Source organism: Choristoneura fumiferana, chromosome 6 (genome assembly GCF_025370935.1).
Source record: "Choristoneura fumiferana chromosome 6, NRCan_CFum_1, whole genome shotgun sequence".
NCBI lineage: Eukaryota > Metazoa > Arthropoda > Insecta > Lepidoptera > Tortricidae > Choristoneura > Choristoneura fumiferana.
In genome coordinates, this window is record NC_133477.1 from 13,125,055 (window position 1) to 13,148,782 (window position 23,728).

The 23,728-nt window shown below is 36.1% G+C and overlaps 2 protein-coding genes across 2 annotated transcripts; both read right to left on the reverse strand.

Moving 5' to 3' along the window:
• On the reverse strand, positions 1–3,715 carry LOC141428663 (uncharacterized; the record flags this gene model as incomplete). Its single annotated transcript, XM_074088670.1, is given in 2 exon segments — positions 1–3,258; positions 3,645–3,715. Coding segments are annotated over 2 exon segments (3,318 nt in total), but the record flags the coding sequence as incomplete, so codon positions are not given.
• A 7,787-nt stretch (positions 3,716–11,502) lies between these two features.
• Positions 11,503–18,091, reverse strand: LOC141428495 (uncharacterized). The gene is made up of 3 exons (XM_074088484.1): positions 18,065–18,091; positions 15,761–15,958; positions 11,503–12,839 (listed from the first exon to the last, which is right to left on the reverse strand). The coding sequence occupies exons 1-3, from the start codon at positions 18,089–18,091 to the stop codon at positions 12,228–12,230; spliced, it is 837 nt and encodes a 278-aa protein (XP_073944585.1). The 3' UTR covers positions 11,503–12,227.
• Positions 18,092–23,728: the final 5,637 nt, after the last annotated feature.

Sequence of the window (23,728 nt, forward strand, 5' to 3'; positions counted from 1 at the left end):
AACACCCCAACCAACAAGTGTACTTTTCATCATAAATCTTGACGGCCTACATACGCCCAAAACGCGCACATATCTGACGAATTGTAAAACTGCGGTTATCAGCATCCACATAAAACTTGCTAAAATAGAGTAGTGCAGTAAACATCCTAGAATAATACAAGTTACTACCTTGTTTTCAGCAATCATATAAAACCCTTCATTTTCAATGAAAATAGTATCATTTAAATTAAACACGATAATGAAGACTAGAGGTAATGCAATTGCTGTTGATAAGTGCAGAAGTACTTTTGTGCCCGCTTTTTGTCTCCAAGATGAAAACACGGAGGCTGTAATCCATATTCCTATTATACCGGTGATTGACAAAAAACTTCCTATTACAGTAATAATATTCAAAGCTCTTTTATGACTTGTGCCTATGTTATCATTATCATTCCCAGAATTTCCAAAAGTATTAAGTAGCTGACCAAAATGTGTTAAATGGTAGCATTCACAGACAGTGATACTAGAGGTTGAATTAAAAGAAAAGCATCCTTTTCTTTCCCATGAACCAGGAACATTCTTTGTGTCCTCAGTTTGAAAATTCCAGTAACCACAGAACTTGTCTTCACCACCGTTAATATTCAAGTTTCTAAATACTAGTGGAATTGAATGTTTTAGATTTGACAAGTATCCCGGAATAGAGATACCTATTACGCGACTGTTTATTTTGTGTTTTGTTACTTCCAGTTCTGGGAAAACTGCGTCATTGTAAAATACATTGATAACAATGTGAAGTTCTTCATTATCATTTAAGTCTCGAGTCGAGACGTTGGACGTTCTTTCTAAGGAATCGATTATTTGATTTGACAACCAGGTCGCAATTTCTAAATTTTCAATAGAAAGTACGTCACTCAGCGTTGTGTTCTGAAACAATGGCTGAATTGTCATACTAGTGAAGTTATCAGAATCGGTATTTCTTATTAAGACTATGCCTGTAATATTATTACGTTTGGGATAAGAAATTTGCACGACAAATTGTGGCTCCACTGCTAACAAATAAGAACTGTGTCTCCATTGTTGAGTTTTTGTATGTTCTTCTACTAAATGTTCAATAATGTCATTAACAGAATCCAAAATGACATTCGTCGAATTGAGTGTCTGCGAAAGCCATAAATAACTTTGGTCTAACGACATGACTCTATCCATCACCCAAGCAATATTTTGGATATCTCCCATGTCGACTGATTGATTGGTTTCCGCTAAATGCAATACATGTTGTAACGACATAGATAAGTAATATATATCCGCTGGAATAATAACACCTACATCGCTAAGTACAAATTCAAGTCCATTAGTTAAAAAACTAGTTGTATCGTTATCGGGCATATTACCTTTAACAAAATCAAACAAAAATTTAGTTGTTGACGATGGTACGTAATTAGTATCGCAAGAACCCTCAACGTCACCCCACAAACTTCCTAATAAGTATGACCCGTAGCAGTGTCTTTTAACTGGCAAACCATTAGCTTGTAAGCAAAACTGCTTAGGAGCGGCAATATGACCGATGGGTGTCATTTCCCAATTCAGAGCCAACGCGTCATTGCTGGTTGTAGGCAAACAATAAATAGAACTTGAAATATTTACCAACGTATAGTTGTATTTAGGAAATTCAACCTCAGCTTTTTCTTTTAAATTGAAAAACGTATCTTCTACATTACTAGCTTTATCGTCAAAATTATTGCTGATTGCGACGTGCAAGTGCAATAATATTAACATATGACCAATAGAAAACTCGAGTATATCCATGACCAAGACTGTGTTTGCGTCGAATATCTCAGTAACATTTGAAATCAAATCAGACATATCGGGCTCATCGTCATTAATAGTGTAGTGTTTTTTTTTAATAACAATGGCAAATACATGTTCCTCGTTAGAATTAGGACTTACAATTAATTTTTCAGTTTTTACCAATGAATAATTTTTGGTATGTCCTTCGCACCAATATTGAGCCGCTCTGTATGTCACAGGATCGATTTCATATACAATTTTCTCTGCATCACCTGAATTTATTTCGCTTGATTGCCTTGATATTCTGACTTTAAAGAATGGTTCCTCATTTACATCTACGACTTTAACGAAACCCTTTGCGTTCGAAAAACATTGAACACCCGTGTCATTCACATCATATTTCCACAAACCTACAGGATAATAAACCGTAAGATGTAGCTTATTTTCAATCTCATCATAATCTAATATAAATTCAGTTTGTTTAAATGTCATTTCCACTTCACATGCCATACAAGGCAACAATGTAGATGTTCTTCTTAAACTTAATGTACCACTGCTATTAATTATACCTTGTAAGGATTGGACCATCACTTCGGAAACTGCAGAAGCATTGCCATCGTTACTTAACTGGACACTGGACGGAGTGGTATCAGTATGCGGTTCTATTCGAAACCAGCACCATGAATCATTTAAAACGCTTAATCCAGCTATTTTTGAAAATATGAACCGCTCTAGTTCATTACCACCCATTGGTTTGGGACATTTTTTTTTAACAAATTCTTCATACGTTAAGCCCACATCATCAGATTGCTCAATTCCGTAGCAAGTGCCATCGTCAGGCATAAATCTAAAACCGTGATAACCATCTGGACAACTCTCTGGGTAACGCAAATCATTTACGTAAATGCATAAACTAGGAAGACTCTTGTTACATTGTTCTGTCGTTATAGTTCTTTGATGAACATCTAATTGCAAGCAATTCTTAGATAGCGACGTTCGCATTCGTAAAATTTCTTTATTTCTGGTTTCTATTACTCTTCCCCAGTTAGGTCCTGGAATGTGCCAGACGACTGGATTGTACAGCTTAATCCTTTGCGCAGGCAACCAAAAGTATTTGATATTATTAGTAGCATTTAAAGAATCTAATAATGTGACAATATCATTATCAGTTAAATCAGTAATAACTGAAGCACTTCCACTTTTGTAACACGGGTAATCCCAAGCAGATGGTGAATTTATTTGATAACAATAGTCACTTTCCGCTGAGATTGATTGATGTCCTGGCGGACATTTTAATAAATCAAAGTAATTTGATATTTGTAGGCAAGGTTCTAATTTTCTGAGGCTTGGTTCCCACCGAGTGCCATTGCAGTTTCTTGTTATAAGATTTTCGTATCTGTAGCAAAGCGGGTTTGACGTCACGTTCTCCTCAGAAGAGCTCGCAGGCCACGTCACTTTGATTCCTTTTGTAGTAACTTGACTTGGACAATCCTGCAGGATAAATAAAACATCGAGTTTTATAACTAATTCACCCTGGGACTTAGACCTATTATTGCACTTAAATGAATGTGATATGTTAACACTCTCAATGCTACGTTGGCTCCATGATATAAGTATTAGTTTACTTAGGCCCACTTGCAGAAAACACATAAATCTCGAGTTAGCGTTAAGCTCAGTTTAGTAGCGTCAAATTGTATGGAACTGTCAAGCTTAAGCCTGGATTAACTACTAAATCTAGATTTATTTTTTCCTGCAAGACGGCCTTACAAAAATATATTATTAAGCTAAGCTTTGTAGTAATAATTAAAAATTCCATCGACGATGCCATATTTATTTATGCTGAATGAACACAATTCATAGACTTTGAAGATACTAACCTGGTAACTGCAGTGGATTGATAAGACAAAGATCAAAACAAAATTCAACAAAAAAAGCATGTTAGCTGGTATCTCTACAGGCACATACTGGTATGTTATACATTTATCAGAAGCTCAGATTTACCTAAATGCACTGGTTACTTTACTAATATCCATTATTTGATACAGGTTGTGCACTAGTAATATTATTGGAACGAGTCATACCATAACTCCGGAAGCTTGGAGAATTAACGCTATTACCTACACGTAGGACATTCTGATATGATACATTGATAAATTGTTGTGTGCAGTGTTAGGCGTTAATCATTAAATTTTCAATCAAATTACTATTTTTTTTTTAACAAAAAATGGACCGACTTAAAAAACCTTGAAAATAATTTTCTACTAGTTTGAAGTCGGTGCCTCAGCACGAGCCAGCAGGAGTGGAACTATAGTCGTGATGGTGATGAATCGTTATGATATGATACCCGGCCGCACCCCAGGCCAGATTTTTTTTAAATTGTTAGTTTTAATTTAAATTCATAAAACAATTAAAAATTAATTAGTTGTTAACTTTCGCAAATCACGATTAACAATTAATTAATAGTTAACTGCTACTACTACTACTACTAATTTTTACAATTACAGTTGATCAATTGTTAGTTGTTTTGGTAACAATTAACAATTAATTAATCGTTAATATTTAATTTTCCTTGCAATTAAAATTTGCCCAACACTAGTTGTGGGCTATTTTCAGGTACTAACTTCTAAGTATACGCATTTTCATAAGGTTTTAATAAATAAAGAGATAAACCACAGACGACTGGGCAAACGGACAGACAGACGGACAGGCGGACATGGTGAAACTATATATAAGGATTCCTTGTTAGACTATGAAACCCTAAAAACATCTGTTCGTGAAGCAAACACTGCGGTACCATCCTTTACTGGAACTATTTCGCCGCATTTTCAGGCTCCTATTTGAGAACCTCTGGATAAGACCAAAACGCAGAAATTTTCGTCATCCAGTATATAATTTTATTATATTGATTTGGTACGGAAATTAGTGTAGGAAATGAAGCAAGTTGTTGTATAGAGACACATGCATTAATTTCTCAGTCGATGAAATTTTGCTTGGTTATTGTATAGTATGAGATTATACGTAAAAATACAAATCTGTTTATATATGGAATCGAGTAATTCCTCTGTCTAAAATTATATTACCAAATAAATTAAGTCATTTGTATCAGTATGTGATACTAGAAAAAATCTAAAACTTTTGTCAAACATGAGAATATTTTTTTTATGATAATTCCTTTTTCGACGCTCATTTTCATCGGAAAATTGCTCTATAATTTTTATCTTCTTTCTTTTTAGAATTTAATTTGGCGTAGTGGGTAAGAAAAAAAAAGCATACCCAAATTTATGTATTTTAGAAATTAAAAATTGAGAGTGGAAAAATTCTTAGCCTGATTTCTTTTTAAATATATACTTAGTACCTAGTCACGTATACACTTAAATCCAAAATATCAAAAAAAAAACCGCTTGTACACCCCGCTCCCTACACACTGCTTCCGATATGTTTAGTTTTTAATACGCTCATTATTTTTTTTTATCTTTTTATAGTTGAATGGACAGAAAACTGTGAACTTAATTCAATTAATAAAATGGATAGAGAAATTTTCCACAGCGAGTAAAAAGGCAATTTCTGAAAATAGTACAGTTGCATGGTAATTTTTTTAGATTTTCATTTTGTAGGTATAAAACGACAATAAAATGGAATTCCAGTGAAAAGAATACACGGAGCAATTTTCCGGTTCAAAACACGCCAAAAAATTATATTTTATTAATATTGGTATTTCTGCTGGATTTTTTTTTTTCATATTTCGTATATATTGTTGCAATACGTTACATGAATATATCTGGTGAAGAAAGTTTGAATGGAGCATTTTTCCGTAAAAAGATATTAACGATTTAAGAATGTGGTTGTCTCACTATGACGGTCATCCAGCGTATTTCGTTAAAAATGTATAAAAAAATAAATACTCATCCAAATTCAAAATCAATGAAAATGGTATCTTAAAATATCCTATTCTTTCCAAAAATAAGATAAAAACTTTAGGTTGTTTTTTTTGGTGCATCCCAATTGACAAAGCCTGCAATAATAAGTTATTGTTGTTTTTTTTCTTGAAAGCGATTCACATCAATTGATGATTATGCAAGTGTTTAGCTTACGAAAGTGTTTTAAAATTTGTGAAATAAATCATGCCATGCCACATGTTATTTTTAATGTAATGCAAAAAAACTGAGCATGCTGTGTAGAGACGGGACATGTCAACATCAGTGTTTGATACGCTATCGGCAAAGTAATATTAATTAACAACATGTCGTCGAGTGTGCGTAAGCGTAGTAGGTACTCGATCCAGCAACGAAACAGGTACACTCAGACGCAACTGACCCTTAAACCAACATAACACTGAACTGTGAACTGAATCAACTACTATGCTCACCCGCGACCTTAAAGTTGTTTCAGTTCATTGATATGGACCTCCGCAAAGTAACGCCTGACTCAATAAATTCCAAGTTTTGATATTATAACGGCCATGAGGGGTGTATAGTTACATTCAACTACTAATAATAACAATAGTTATCACTAGATATTGTCTCCGACTTCGTCTGCATTGAATTAAATTTTTGCTATCACCTGAAAACTTGTAAATTGGTTCATCTCCAGCCAGTACCCCGTTTTCTTTGTTTATTAGTATGCATTGCAAAGAGACTGTCGCTTGTAAATTGTAACTTGTAGCTTCGGTGAAATGGACCATATTTATGTACTTATACTTAGTTATTTGCATACAATAAAGTGAAAGTAAAGGAACGTTTTCATTGAGTAAATTTTCCTACCTTCAGTACTTTCTCTACTGGTGCGATTATAAATGTCCACTCTCCACCCATTATAATTTATAATTATGTGGTTCTTTCATGAAGCCTACTCAAGATAAAACCGTAAACTGATCAGCATAGCTTAAAAATAGCTAAAAAATAAAAACAACGTGGCTTTTTAAAATATAGTTTCGGTCTTTCTTTGAGAATATTGTTACGAGTATGTTATATTTGTTATATATTTTATTATTATTTTAGAAGCTAAATTTTATTGCAGTTTTAAGAGTTTGAAATGGTTTAAAAAAAAGTGAAATGTCTCCAAATTTTGTAGATGCAATTTTTGTACAACTAGAGATTGATCTGGAAAAGAAGTTTCAGTCACGACACAATGTAACCATTTAGAGAGTAGGCATTGTTTTCCTTTGAAGTCATTTCCTTTGTTTAGAATGTCTTCTTCCATTGTGAGATGAATCTGGCACTCAGATCATACATTGGAACAGCTTTGCGTTAACGTCTTTTAAAATATTTTTGCAATTAAAAATAAGTACATATTTCTATTATGTTGGTCAGCTTAAGTGCCATTATTTACACTATACGTAAGTATAAGATTTGTAATTTATCATTCACTAAGTAGCCCTTATTGCTAGTGGCGTTGGGCTAGCCACGTCTGTCGCAGGACCGATGAACGGTGGAGTAGACGAGTCCCCGAATGGGGACCACGGACGGGAAAACGTAGTGTAGGGTGTCCTGAGGCATGGTGGACGGACGATCTTAAGAGGGTCGCTGGCAGCGGATGGATGCGAGGGGCTGAAGACAGAGTGTTGTGGCGCGCCATGGAAGAGGCCTATGTCCAACAGTGGACTGCTGTGGGCTGATGGTGATGATGATGTAGCCCTTATTACGTCTAGCAGTTGAATTAAAAATTGTGGAGTTTCGTAAAGAATCCTGTAGGAATTCTCAAAACGTGTATCTTAGTTTTCATTACGTTGCGTAAAAACACTCACTCTAAATTTCATATTTCTTATCCGTGCCGTTGAAATCTTTGGATTTTTATCTCGATATCGTGGGAATATCGGGATTATAACTAGCCCATGTGGTATTCCAGATTTCCAGCTATCTGCCCAAACATATCGTCCAAATCCGCCGAGTCCTTTTAATGTAAAAGAGTAATAAACACATAGGTGAAAAACTCAATTAAGTAAATGACCTGTTGTTTGTAGTACGTCAATTTGTTTATACGGACACGTTACTACTACATACAACAAGTAATTTACTTAAGTTTATGACCTATAAACTACTACAATGCTAATAACTATTATCAATATAAAACTTTTAAGTATGTGTACGATACAAACCTTTCACATTTATAATACGAGTATAACCCCCTGTTTCACGTTTCATTGGTTAAATTTATTTTACGGATAAATGTGATGCTGTCTCTATATGTTTTGTACGAATAGACGAAGACGTCATCACATATTTTATCTGTCAAATAAAAGTACTTTTTAGTTAATGGTTGGTGAGACAGCCCCTTAGTATGATAAGATTATAACGTTTCAAACTTTCGTGATTCTCACTCATAGTCAAAATACCATAACGGGACTTATCACGCTATTTTTACACGAGTAATATTTATAAGTAGTATATAGTATAGTAATATTTGTAAGTAAATAATATATATATAGAATGGTCGAGTCTACTCGTGACCACGGCAACTGTAACGTTGCCGAAACGTCGAGGTAAATATTACTCGCGTAAAAATAGCGTGATAAGTCCCGTTATGGTATTTTGACTATGATAAGATTATCAATACCTATGACCTATGTACGTTTCACTGGCGGACAAGCCTCCTCTCAGAATAAAAGGGCTTGAGCTGTAATTCCTACACAGGTCCAGTGCAAATTAAGAACTTCCCCGTTCACACCCTGAAACTGAAATGCTACACAGAGTGCTCAGGTTTCCTCACTACGTTTTCCTTTGCCGTAAAGCTCGTGGTAAATTTCATATTTTTGTATACCTATTTGGAAAAATTAATGTGAGCCCGGGTTAAACCCACGATCCTCTGTTTCAAGGCCATAGGTAAAAGCAATAGGCTACTATGGCAAATTAAATATTAGTTAGTGTTCTTATTTAAGGAATGGAATTAGCTTATATTCGTACTTATTATTGTTGCAGTATCTTTAATAAGAGGCGATTCATACAAATCAAAAACAGCTCTTCACAATGTCGTGTTCACGAATATTGATGACATCGCGGAAGGTCGGTTGTTTTTTTTTATATAATTTGGGATTGAGCTAAATATCAAAGGCATTAATGTCAAAGTTTCTCTTTCACCAAGTACTTTCTCATTTACTCACTATAGTGGGTATGCAGTGACCCAAAGTGGATCTTGGCATGCAACGCCACATCAGATCTCGCGATCATGGTTCTCTTAAAAGTTGTAGACCACGGGATCTGAAAGATCATTTCCCGTCAATGTCTGCTCAGTTTTAATCTTGGCCGCTTGGTGTTTGACCAACAATAATTAAAAACCAGCCAAGTGCGAGTCGGACTCGCGCACGAACGGTTCCGTACCATTTATCTAAACAACATTAGACATTAGCAAAAAAACGGCAAAAAATCAAGTTTGTTGTAAGGGAGCCCTTAAATATTTATTTTATTTTAATTTATTATTTATTTATTATAAAAATATTTTTAAAGTGATTATACAACTAAAGAATCTGTGAATATTTTAAACGTCTACCTGTTGCCCTTATTAATATGAAGCAAAACCGGCAAAACAATCACGTTAATTGTATGGGAGCCCCCCTTAAATATTTAGTTCATTTTGTGTTTAGTATTTTGTTGTTATAGCGGCCACAGTTATACATAATCTGTGAAATTTTCTATACACAGACAGACAGACAGCGGAGTCTCAGTAATAGGGTTCCGATGGCACCCTTTGGGTACGGAACCCTAAAAAGGATCTGGTTATAATTATAAAGCAGACTGAGAAGTGGTAACTTATTTTTTGCGGTAGTTTAGATTTGACTCTTTTCTATTGCAATCCTTTGAATTTCTTAACAAGAAGGTCTATTTTTATAATACTACATAATAAATCAAGAAAAAGTCGGTACATTTATATCTGCCACAGCGGAGCGTGCATAAATATCTGATACAAATCTATTTCTAGGGCCGGAAGGACGTGTCAGATATTTATGCACGCCACGCTCCGCTGTGGCAGATATTAATGCAGGTGACTGTTACCTAGGTCAGATCTTGTTTTACCTTCCTATTGTAAATGGGTGAAGACCAAAAAGTTGCACACCGTAACACAGGTGACACGAACATTAGTCATGCAATTGTATGGATACCTAATTTTCGTTCACAATGGAAAAAAAATATAGTAATTTTAACTACCTGCGTTAAGGTGTGCAACTTTTTGGTCTTCACCCAATAATCATTTTGTTACATACCTACCAGGTCTATATTTCTATATTTTCCGTTATTCATGTCCTTTACAGAAAATGTTCACAGTGAATATTATTTCGGATTGTGTACAACGAGATATAAAGTACTTATTGCTAAAGACACTAAAGAATACGAAGATTTAGGGTCAAGGATTATTATAAGGGTAAGTTCACGATGCGTAAGTAGCCTTGGTTTGGTTTGTTATGGTTTGGACATGCAGAGAGGATGAATGAAAAAATAATAATATATTTTATAAATATTGGAAGGGGAAAAGCAAGAAGAACATTCCATCCATGATCAGATTGGGGATGTCCTAAAGAAACGTCAGGTTAAGAGTTCAAGAGTACCTACTCAAAACCGGCAAGTATGATGAAAAGACTATGAGTGTTGAGGATGAGAAAGATGTACCTATGTCAGGATCGTAGCAAGTGGAAGCAAATATCTCTGTCTACCCATTCGTTGGGAAAGAGGTGTTATTGTATGTACCTATGTAACCTACGTACGTAAGTGACCAATTGGCATCGTTAGTCCAGTTCCATGTTTAACACTATATGGGTGGGTACTAAACAATACGGTATTTGACAACTCCTGAATTTGCCATATCTTAATATTATTATGAAAATATAGATATACAGACAGTGTTTAGCGAAGAGAAAACTTAAATCGGTTGAAAATAGGATGTATAGTGATTTAAAAATAAATCTATATACCTGTCTCTTTCTCAAACACTTTTCTCTATGCAGCAAGTATGGCAGTACTGGCGTGTGAAGTCACATGCCAGTATGTCTTTCTCTGTCTAATCTTCAATTTCAAACCTTTATAACTTTGTTATTTGTAAAGGTAGCTTAAAAATTGTTTCTCTATTCGATAACAGGCATTGTGTAGTTTTAATTTATAAAACATATACAAAATAGTCAAATACCGTATTATAGTAGGTTAGTTTAGGTTGATATTTATACAGTCTATGTACCTACACGGTGTAATCTTTCCCGCGAAGGCGACGCTTCAGCAACCAGCGCAGCGCTGCAAATGAGAATCAGTAATCTTTTTTGCCAGACTGCCCGAATTTGAGCATATGTATGTACATAAATGTCTATTTATTTGGTCCTCTCTGTAGCCTAAAGGGTCGGACAGATATCTTCAAATGAGGTATCATTAGAGTTTTTAGGCGCAGATGACGTGCGTTTACAGGAGTGAACATTTTCAAAAACTTAGTCCAAAAGTGACTGATTCTCGTTCTCTGCGTGTCGCCTGCGTTTAAACATTCGCTGCGTGCATAGGCCCTAAGATTTTCTTTTATAAGTGTTTGAATCAAATCTTTCTTTTATTACATAATGGTATTTTATACACAGGGCTGGCTGAACGTGGATAAAGAGCCGCGCTGCGTATACGTGCGCGCGCGCAGTCCGTACGGTGATATTATCCGCTACCACGCCTTCAAGTTTAACTTCTGCATATGCACTCTCATCTACAACTACGACAACAACAACACAGTCTTCTACTATTATGAGTGGTATATTCCCGTCGAAATGAAGAAAGACATTACTTGGGATTTATTTTTTTATAAATAGTTATGTAGACGAAAAATTATTGTCATCAACAACTCTTGTACAGTTAATGATAAAATACAAAAAATATCACCAGGAACTTTGTCATGCCTCATCAAGTCGTCAATATAAAGTATACAAGTTAAATGTAAATCTATTCTAGGCGTATAAGTGAATGATGAATCCGGAACGTCAACAACATCCATCTAAGTAACCGTAGTTAAAAGTGCTTAGATACTTATTAAGGCTTTTTTACACTTAGCGAAGTAGCAAGTGCGAGTGCGAAGTGCGAGTGTAAAGTATAGTGAATACCTAGACGCTCGGCCTATTTTTGCCTGTTAAGTAGTTGTTAAGTGCATAGTAGGTACGGACGAATGCGAGCGGTATAAAAAGGAGGATTTTCTTTGCCATAAACTTTTAGGTTTCTCGATTTCAACTAACATCTCATTCTAAATTACTGAAGCGATTACTTACCACGACTATACTTTTTTAAATATTTCGTAATTCTATTCGTTGTTCGTCCTTCATTTTGTTCTACACTTTGCACCTGCACAAAGCACAACTAAGCAATGTGAAATCGATTTTTCAACACAACACATCATCGTAAAAACATGTTAACTAAATCACTTATTACCTGCACTTACTATTTCACAAAGTGTAAACAAGCCTAGATCAAATATTTTTAACACTTCACTTATAAAAACTTATTTTGATTATCACACCACTATTCTGACTTGTCAGTTTTTAGTCCACCAGCGGGAAGAGGAGGTGGAGGGACGTTAGGTATAGCGGGGTCTTTAGATGAATAGTTGAGTAAGTTTAAGTCGTTGGGCTCGGCGGGCGGGACGTCGTCACGGGACGGGCTAACAGCCGGCGCGGGCGCACTAGCCCGCACTGGTACTACGGAGCTCTGCGGCCCCAAAGCATTGACCAACGACGGCCGATATAAAGGCGGCAAGCTCGCATACGGGTTGAACGCAAACGGATCGTACGGATCGTAGAATCTGAAGGGGTACGAATACGTGAAAGGCCCGACTTGCGTGAAGCCGTTGTAAGCCGGGTCTATGCGTCCTAATGGAAGAACGTGAGGAGGTAGCCCGAATTCATTCAACGGTATAGGAGACTCCGTGCTGGGCGGTGGAGGTGGCGCGGATGAGGGTTTGACGTCGGATTCAGGTTTTGGCTCAGACGGGGGTGGTGGGCTCTCTTCTTTTTCTGGCGTATTTTCTTCTGGCGGAGCTTCTGAAGACGCTGTCGGAGATTCTGGAGCGGCCGCAGGGGCCGCTGGCGGTGGCTGCTGGCCCTTAGGAGATGCAGCCGGAATCGGGATCAGACCCTGAAATCATTTAATAAGTGTATTCGGTAATATAATTTTGAAACTTTTGAGATTTAAGGGAACGTGGCAAATTAAAAATCGCTTATTTTATCTAGGTAGAAAAAGTAGTCTTTCTCATTTGGGGATAGTCATATCACATAATATGTAAGATTTTTTTAAATCAGATCCGAAATTAAATTAATTAATTTCTATCCCGAGGGAATTTTGCATTATTCCGGATGAAAAGTAACTTATGTCAATTCAAGGATAGTGTAGCTTACTAACGGTGACAGAATTTTTAAAATCGGCTCAATAGTTTCAGAGATTCGACTACAAACAAAGAAACTAATTTTATTTAGATATTTCCCTATCCCGTGGGAATTTCGAAAAATCTTTCCTTAGTGCACCTCTACAACACTCGAGGTACATGTATGCCAAATTTCAAATCTCTAGCACCAGTAGTTTAGGCTGTGCGTTTTCTGTCAGTCAGTCAGTCAGTCAGTCACGGTACTGTTTTATAGGTGTAGAGATATTTGGGCAGATGGTTGAGTTAGTATGATTAAACATCTCTGTTAAGGTTTTATTATTTATGTTTGATAAATTTCTCCATACCTACGTTGATAGATGTTCAAAGTATACCGCATCAAAAATGTAATGAAATGTTGAATATAAAAATCCGATTGCAAATTATTCGGTCAATCAAAGTAACTCGACCATCTGCTGAAGCATTCCAGAACAAATTTAAGACACCTTGTGTTAGTAATCACTGTAATCAGCAAAACGGTGCAGATGTACTGGTTTGTTTGATTTGGTTTGGTTTGATGGTATTTTATCGGAAAAGTTTGTAGGGCAGAAGTACTGTTTGTGGCCACTGAACCGTTTGTGGCCATTTATTGTTTAAATATACGTTTGAAATAAATTTATAGTAATAAATCATTATAAACTTTATTCGTTTCAGTACAAACTTTTGAAAACTCACTAAACATATTCTTTTAATACTATAACTTTTTATATATGACTAATGTCAACTGGCCAAGAACGGCCTTAAGGTGGCCAAAACCGGTACTTCTGCCCTATTTATCGTGCTGTCTCAATAAGTTTCAGTACCCATTCTCATTCGAAGGTAGGGTTGTACTTGTATCTTACTTTCTTAACTAGCTTACTAAAGTTAACTGAAGGTAATTGAGAAAGTAAGATAAATTCAAACTTATTCGATAAAATACGATGGAAAAACAATATTTGCTAGATCTTTACAGTCGTACATTTGACACTAAATAATAAAATTCCATAGTAATATATATGAAAATGTCACTCATTTTCATTTAATACACTAGTTGATTGACACTTCGGGTTCCGTCTTATTTCGATTGAAATCCGACTTTTCCCGATGGAATAGTTACTATTCAATGGTACATTGATAACCAAGGGCTGAAAGTGACGCATTTGACCCGAGATATTTCGGCGCTCGAACGAAATGAGAGCGCCAATAGCTCGAGGGGAAATGGGTAATATCACTTGAGTTAGACATTCTACTTTTCATTTCGACTATGAGGAAAGTAAAATACTACACGCACATTTTGTAAAAGAGGTATATTAAGAATAACCAAAATAATGCTACCTAGGTATTAAGTTGGTTAATAATTGAATAAATAATATTGTAAATCTGTTTTAAAGTAGGTAGTAAATAACAATAAAGCTTTTATATAGAAAAAAAGTTAGCATTGGATATTACAGAGTTCGTATGAAAAAGAATTCTATTTTGAATGGCTTTTGGTCGATAGTTTTTATGATTTATTAAACTACACGTAACAATAAAAAATAAAAAAGAATAACCAGTTGAAATTTCAAATGGATGTTCGGCGTTCAACCTTCAGTGTTGTAAGTATATTTAAGCTCCTTGGTCACGACACGAGTCACGATGTGCATCTAGATGGCCATGCCGACATGAGAAAAAAAAGTTTTATGCTATCATGACATTATGGCGGGCAGCAGAATAGGAGAATCATTTTAAATGTTGATTTTCTGATTTACGGAAAAAAATAGACCAACTGTAAAATGTTTTTAATGTGCACCTATCGTAATAAGCACGTCTTTTAATGTATAGCTGAATTTAGACATATAAAAGTTTTTTTTTTAATAATATGACGTAACTCAATTATCATCGACTCTGTGGCTAATCGAAAAATTAAAGAAAAAAAAACTTTCCACCCTAGAGATGAAAACGCAATTTTCCACCCGGCTATCAACTCATGAAAATTAAACTTTCCGAACAGGAGAGATGAAAAACTATTTTTATTTCTACGGAGTCGAATATAATTGAGTCACATCAATGACACTTTTTATTCACGTTTCGGCATGGCCATCTAGATGCACGTTGTGACCAAGGGGCTTATATACAACACTGGAGGTTGAACGCCGATCATCCGTTTGAAACAAGAAATTTTATCTTTATTACGTCACGAACATATTCCATCTCTTTCTTTAGTTAGGTTGAGAAAGAGATGGAAGTCATTTGTGAAATGTGAATGAAAGAGAAGGAATATATAAATAAATAATAAAATAAAGGTCAAACTTATTCGTTCGGCGTTCAACCTCCAGTTTTGTAAATAAGCTCCTTGGTCGTGCGTGACCAACTCGTTTTTTTTATAGTCGGCCGTGGCAAGTGGCCAGGTCGAAAAGGTAACGTTGGAGGTTGGATATAAGTAAATTCAATTTATTATTGTTCTCATTTTTTTTAGTATTTTACTTTCCTCACAGTCGAAATGAAAAGTAGTGTCTAACTCGGGTGAAATTACCCATTTCCTCTCGAACTATTGGCGTTCTCACTTCGATCGAGCGCCAGAAATATCTCGGGTGAAATGGGTCACTTTCCACCCTTGGTTATCAATCTACTAATGCACATCTGTACTGCCTGATATGGTAAAGAAAAATTTGCTTCATACATTACTGATAGGGTAATCGCCGTAGAAAACAGGCGAGTAGGGGAAGCCGAAGTCGTGTATCACGGGCTGGTAAACCGGATACGCTTTGCTCGGCTCCAAGTTCTGGTTGGAGGTAATGAGTGCGTTGTAAACCCTCGGCACGCGTCCGGGCTCCGGCGCAGGCTCGGCTGACGACAGCGCCAGCACCAGCCATGCTAACTGGAATTAAAACGAAATAATATTTTAAACTTCATAAACTTCATTCTTCACAATAGTTTGTAAGGGTCGTCCCTGAGCAATCGACACGTAATAGGTTGAGGCCAACCAAAAACCGTTTAAAAAGCAGCGTCTTTCTCGCTCGTATAGCGTAGATATTCAGCTTTTTTTGAGCAGCTAAAGCCAGTTTAATGGCGACGGATGCTTAGAGATCCTAATTGAAGGCATTGAAAGAGACACCATAATATATTAGGATATATTTAAAATCAAATTACTATACTCACTTATTTTTGACTAACCTAGCTTATAAGGTTACAATACAAAAGTTAAATCACAAGGCTTAAAAAATAATCATCAACCCTAGGTTATAAATGAAAGCCCTATAGATATTGACACTATATAACCCTGTGTTAACACTTGTCATAGTTACTCATAAATAGTTAACTCTGGACCGCCTAAGAGGAATAAAAATTTCATGCAAACTTACAAACATACCTACAAATACTACTCAAGAAATGGATTATTGCAGAGATTGTGGTTTTAACTTTCACTGGCGATGAGTACGTATCATAATGAATTAGGAAGGACACAACCAGTGGCGTAGCGTGTGTATCAGCCGCCCGGGCGGAAGAAAATTTTGACAGGCTTATTTAGATATTTCAATTTAAAAACTACAGTATACTTATATAGAGATTACCAGGGCCCAAACTATCTCCATACCAAATTTCATCTAAATCGCCTCAGTGGTTTGAGCGCGAAGAGGTACTTAAGAGACAGAGAGATGAAAGTTAACTTTGTATTTGTAATATTAGCAAGGATAAAGAAGTGAAAATGTAACTCTTTAGTCGAAGATACAATGGAATGATTTAAATAATAATAATATAATACATAAACTCATAAAAATAAACAACTATGTACAGATATAACTATACACATATAAGTACAATACAAACAATGTTTAAGAATGAGATAAAGAAAATTGTTTTCAATATTTAATTTAAGGAGGTGTGAGCCACATCTTCCTCAAGCCCCCTGAACGATCCCAATGTAGGACATATTTAGCCTAATGAAGTAATACGGTATTTGACAACTCCTGGTTTTGCCATATTTTAATATTATTATGAAAATATAGATATACAGATAGTGTTTAGCGAAGAGAAAATTTAAATCGGTTGAAAATTGGATTTACAGTGATTTTTGAAAAATCTATATACATGTCTCTTTCTCAAACGCTTTTCTCTATGCAGCAAGTATAGCGGTACTGGCGTGTGACGTCACATGCCAGTATGTCTTTCTCTGTCTAATCTTGAATTTCAAACCTTTGTAACTTTGTTATTTGTAAAGGTAGCTTAAAAATGGTTTTTCTATTCGATAACAGGCATTGTGTAGTTTTAATTTATAAAACATATACAAAATAGTCAAATACCGTATTATAGCAAGGATGCATATTACTAACGCAGAGGAAGCTGCGGCTTGAAGATTAGTATATTATTCATACCTTATTATACTTTGAGCTTTGATGCACTTATCGCAATTCAATTATATCAACCACAGTAATCTTCGTCCTAGTTTTTTACACGATCGTGACCGGAACCAGCTTCTATCCTATGTACTCGTTTTAACAGTTTTAGCCTATAATTTTCCCAGTTTATGACGGCAACTAGTTTATTGAATCTCATTAAATAGCCGTACAGCAATTAGGATTTGCCTTGAACACTGCGTCACCGATTCTTGTTGCCCGTCTAGAATAACATAATTCTGCTAAATGTGATTCTACAAGCTGTTTTCAAATTATTCTGGAATACATATTTCAGCAGGTGCAAGATGGTTGGGATAGTTTGACTGAACACTGGTATACAGATTTTTCAGGTAGGCCTTTGTCACAGTACTTACACTTTGAACATCGACAAATGTATGGTAAGTTTGTTGATCACACACAATATAAAAAATATGAAAAACATTTACAATCAAGAATATTCAATCAATCAAACTAACCTACTGACCACGTGTTTCTGAGAAAAAGGTTCTTGACACTCTCTGTCAATTTTTACGGTTCCAATTTTGCCAAATGAGATATAATACCCTAAGTAAATTAAAATCACGACTCACCACACAAGCCATACCACAAGCGACCATAACACAAGCTTTGCTAAGCTTACTTTGGGACTAGGTCAATTGGTGTGAATTATCCCGTGATATTTATTATTTATTGATTTATTAAAAAGAGAAAATTCAAAGACTCCATTATTTTTAAAAGTCGCTGAACTAATGTTGTTCAGTTTGACGAGGACGACCTAATTTTAAATTTTTTGCTCGTATTACAGGCCACACCCGGTATAATGAGAATAATGACAAATATGCATAATCTAAATTGTGCTTTTTTCTTGGCTAACAGGTGTATGGTTACGAAATCTAGGGCACATATATTGTCTTTCATTTAATGTGAATGCAAGGAACAACGTAATATATTTTGTCTTGGTACAAAATAAGAACTGTTTTAGTCGTAATAGGCTAAAACGTGTAGGTTATGATCATGATGATTTTTAATCGGTGATCAGGGGGGTCAATTGCTTTGTCTTTCTTGCTGTTTAAGTACTCTTAAAAACAACAAAAGCAAAACACAAAGCAAGTCAACTTGGGCGTTAAAGCGGGAAAATTGATGACGCTTAAAATTATTGCATTTTGCTGAAATATTTGTTGTCATTGGTGGCATATCAATACGCACGGAGACATATCTGAATATCGAAAATTAATATATCTCGATATCGAAAGTAGGTTAGGTTCGATATTTTGACCGTCGATATTTTAACTATCGATGTTTAACTTTTCGATATTCAGATACATGCCCATACGCACAAACCTCCTCTCACGAACGAAAAAGTTTGAGAAATAGAATAGGTAATTGTTATACGTCATTTCTAACAGCCTTATTAAACTGAACTGGGTTTTTAATTAGAAAATTTAATGGAAAATACTTTGTAGCCAAGATTAATAATTCAATAATACACATTGAATATGGAGCAACAGGGCCCTACCACGCTCTCTTAATGCGATTCAGTTTAGGCTCTAAACTGAACTGCATCGCTATTTCGTACCACGACGTTACTTTTGCGATTCAGTTCAGGCACGGTTCAGCGACAGCGATACAGACATTTTCATTCACTCACTTCAAGCAGTTTTCGTACCATGACGCTTAACTTGAGTGGGAATTGAATCGCTTCAGTGTCAAATTTAGCGATTCAGTATAAGTTACTCATTCTGTCAATTCTTTTGGATCGCTTCAACTTCAACTAATGAAATAAAACGAATTCAGTGTTTTACGGTGCAAATAACAACTTTAGTATGTGCATAGCGTGTTAGTTCAACATAGAAAAATCCGCAAGCTGTTAAAACACAGTTGTCGGCAGTTTTTCAGATGTCGAAGGAATTATTATTTTTGGCATTTTTGGAATGCGATCTCATGGAGAATACAGGGCGAAAAAAAATAGGCTCCGTAATCGCAAGGAAAACAATCCGTTTGAACTCGGGGATTAAGAGTTCATTCGAAGATATCGCCTGTCGAAAGAGCTGACTCTAGACCTCTGTGAGGAGCTAAGGCCATTGCTCAAAGAACCTGTGAGGTCTACTGACTTAGATCTAGAGACGAAGGTAAACTCATAATTATTAGCTTCATTACGCCTTACGTATATGCACATTTGTAACTTTAACTAGGTTATGCTTTGGCAAAAGTACTTATTCGAAATACTTGATTATTGTAGGTATTGACTACGCTGTCGTTATATGCTGTCGGGTCGTATCAAAGACCCATAGGTGATATAGGTGCACATTCTTTGGCGCAGCAAACAGTATCATCTGTTGTTGCGCAAATAACATCCTGTTTAAATACTCCTCAAATGAGGAGGAAGTATATTGTCTTCCCTTCTACTCTGGAAGAGAGGAATGAGACAAGAACCCTTTAAGTAAACCTATTATCTGTTAGTATGTACAGTCAACAGCAGAAGTAGTTAGGTGGACAGTTGAAGAGCCCCCGGGCGCCACATTTAGGGGGCGGCAAAATACCATAAAAATTTAATGGTTTGTGTGAAGTTAGCAAGTTCTCAGCAGTGGGACGTGTATAGGCTGGGTGGGATAGTGATGATAGAGTTTAAAGTCACGCGCGTAGATCGCCATTAGCTAAGCTCTTACCAAGTTACAGTCCCCACATGGCGCCTTTACATAAGTAAGCCAAATAATTAATTATAGTAATTATTAATTGATGACATAATGTTTAAATGTGCTCTCGACGCAAGAGACGATCTAGACTTGTCATCATCGCATCTTGTAATTTTTCTACCGTTGATAATGGAACAGAAATAAATTATAAAAGTTTTTAAGTATATTAAATAATATGTATTTACAGGTGATTCCGGGTATCCCTCAGGAAGTACATGATGACTCCTATTACCAACGCTGCAGAGGACTCGCCTGAAAGTCACTACACTAACATTCATGTTCGCGCTAGAAACGTAGTTGAAAGGACTTTAGGAGTTCTTAAAACTCGTTTTCGGTGCATTAGTGGCCATCGAGTGTTGAATTACAGCCCAGAAGTTGCTGGCTCAATTATAAATGCTTGTGCTATATTGCACAATATTTGCAATACAGCAAATCTGCCCATTTTAGATTTGGGACCCTTGCCTCGATACCACAATCGCCGTCTGCAGCAGGCGGCTACCGAGCCGCTGCTCGAGGACGCAGTTGTCATTGATGAGACAGAAAGAAGCAACCCACAACTGCGACTCGGTACAGCCATAAGGAATCGCCTTGTTCGCCGATTATGGGAAGGGAGATAATCCTTGTGTTGCATTTCTCACGATGATATAAATAAATACCTAAACCTTAAACGATTTTTGTTAACACTTATTATGTTTAAGACCCCGCAGACTATAAATAGTAATGAGAATCCCACCAAAAACATTTCATATACACGAGAGTGTATGAGTTATTTATTATTAGAGTCAAGCCCCTAGCCAGTACCCTTAGTGTAAGTTTTCGGTTACAAAATACGTCTCGATCGCGTTCGCGTTAGAATCTCAATTTGTATGGAAACACGAACAGCGCCTCTAGCGGAACGTTTGAGATGTTGTCACTATGTATTCACTCTCACGGAATTGGCTACCTACGAGACAGGCCTCGCCTAGTGTAGGAGCCAGTGAAAAGTATTGTGTATGAAGAGCTGTTAATGTACGTTCATGAACTTGCTACCATTGTTATTGTTTTTCACTGTTGTTTTTTCTTTTGCAAGAATGTTTGTATGTTCTTTCCATGTATCAGCCCTCCTGTAAACCCTACTTTATATGCAATAAATGATTACTTACTTACTTACTTATTCATTATTAGGCAAAAACTACGTAATTGTGTAAATCTTCTTTATGAATAACCATATTATATAACAGGCGTAAGTAAAGGAGAAAATGAACACGTTTGGTTTGTTTTCATTTTTATTTCACAAATAATTAATTTACAAAAATTCAAAGTCAAAGTCAAAGTCAAAATATCTTTATTCAATTTAGGCTATAACAAGCACTTATGAATGTCAAAAAAATCTACCACCGGTTCGGAAAAACCTCTGTTGAGAAAAATCCGGCAAGAAACTCAACGAGGTATATTTAGCCAGTCTGTAAGATGGAACTTTAAGCTTCCCTGTGTTTCTAGTAGCCTTTGGGTTATCGACGTTAGTGGGAAAATCACATATGTTCTTCCTTACATACATGATTATTTCAAAACATAATGCGACGGCAGGGTTAGGATACCTGTTTCCTTAAAGAAGATTCACGCGTCTTCAAATTATAAATTGCTCTAATTGCTCTCTTTGGTAAGATAAAATTTACTCAATGTCTGCAGCAGATCCCATAAAATAAGGCCGTACGAAATAATGCTATTAAAGTAAGCAAAATACATCAACCGTGCCGTCGCCACATCGGTTAGCATCGAGTGTTATTCCTAAAAATATTGTTGATTTTACAAATTCAACAGTTTGACCATTTAACTTTATATTAGAAACTGAATTCGAGTCAATTTGTCAACGAGAATTTAGATAGATTTTTAGAGAACCTGTCAAGACAATTCAGGCTACCTTATCTTGAAATTATATGGTTATGGTAGATTTAAATTTGGCGTTGGGGGCAGTTCTGGAACTGGTAACCTAAAACAAAAAAACATGGTACTTACATAAAAAAACATTGACATAGCAGAACATGAGTGACCGACTTTCGTTCAGTCTTTTGAATGGCGTTTTTTTTTACAATGAAACGACTTACGAAGGCATAATATTTTCTACATACCAAATTTTCTTCCAAAACTTTAGCGCAGTCGTAGGTATCGAGAAACCTAATAAGTACACATTCAACACACAGACACAATTGAATTGCTTGTTTGTAATGGGGACTATCAAATTGGTAACTAATCAAAAAATGCTCCTCACCTTGCTTGCAGTAACTCCTTGACTGCTTTAATTTCATTCCTAATTTCTTGCAGTCCTGCGCGCAAGGTCTCATTTTTCTCCGGAGCTATTTCAATTAAGGCCCGGCGAGCCGTCTCTTGCGACATGGGGCTCGCGGCATCGGCGCCTGGGTCTCTGGGGCGGCGAGCCTGTACGTTGTCGTGCTGGATGCGGGCTCTTGGATTTTGTCTCGGACTTCGTAGGTACTCACGACATTGTGCTTCTTAACTCCTCAATGATTTTTCAGTGAGAAAAGAGACTCGTCGATTAGTGACAGCGTAAACATTTTATTTGTAATCAACACAACGGTTGCTAAGAACACGGAATGACATAGAGTTATGGTTTGCAAAATAAAAGAGGTTTTAGTATACAAAATTTGGTTTGCATATAGCGGCATCCCTTTCGCGACTTAGCGTTTCAGTTTCGGACCAGAGACAATATCGGTCTTTCATTCACCTGTAAACCATTGAGACTCAGCTCTGAGAAATAAACGTCGTGGTACTAATTTCGACGATTCAGTTTAGGTGCCTAAATTGAACTGCTCTGCGTTTGGATCGTTTGTGAAAAGATCATGGTACGCCTGCAGTGTAAATAAAATATCATGTTTTTACATCTGTACCAACATCATACCATACGTGTAGGCTACAGCTACGTGGGTACGCATTTTAATGTCGTATTGATACATTAAATCAAAATATATTATTGTAATACAAGAATATAAACTCTGTTTTCTCATCGAGCAGCAGTGCAGGCAGTTTTTACCAAATTGTCATTGTTATTAACTTTATATTATATTATCTACCACATTTTTCAGAGCGTGAAATCTAAAAGATAAGTAAGTATTTGATTGTAACTGAATTGCTTAATTTGATGAACTTATTGAATATCAGCGTGAAAAAAAGCATTGCATAGTTTCATCGTCTGTAAGACTAATATTTGGCTGCTCTGATATCATTAAAAATGACATTTCTGGAACCAATATTGTAAAATTGTAGTGTGAAATATATTTTTTTAGTTTTCTCCTGGCATAAAAGTATGTCCGTGCCATGCCCGGTTTTAAAATAGGACGGGCCCACCTCTTCCGTGGGTGTTGTAAAAGGTGACAATGCAATGGGACCTAAAAATTTGCAATTTTGTACATGAAACTACCGTGAGACTCACTCATTTTAAATGATAACAACACGGATAACTCACTTCTGAAATCGAGTTTAGCTCTACATGTTCGCCTGATCCGTAATCCTTCTTCTGGGAGCAACACGACTCGGCGCTCGTCGTGACTGGACCGAGTCGCGTTG

Excerpts from the sequence above, each read along its gene's own strand:
- LOC141428495 (XM_074088484.1), bottom strand. The coding sequence starts at position 18,091 with ATGGTCGCTTGTGGTATGGCTTGTGTG. Across the intron at positions 15,959-18,064 it reads CTTGTGGTATGGCTTGTGTG|TTAGCATGGCTGGTGCTGGC; the intron begins GTGAGTCGTGAT and ends TTTTAATTCCAG. Across the intron at positions 12,840-15,760 it reads GCGATTACCCTATCAGTAAT|GGTCTGATCCCGATTCCGGC; the intron begins GTATGAAGCAAA and ends AAATGATTTCAG.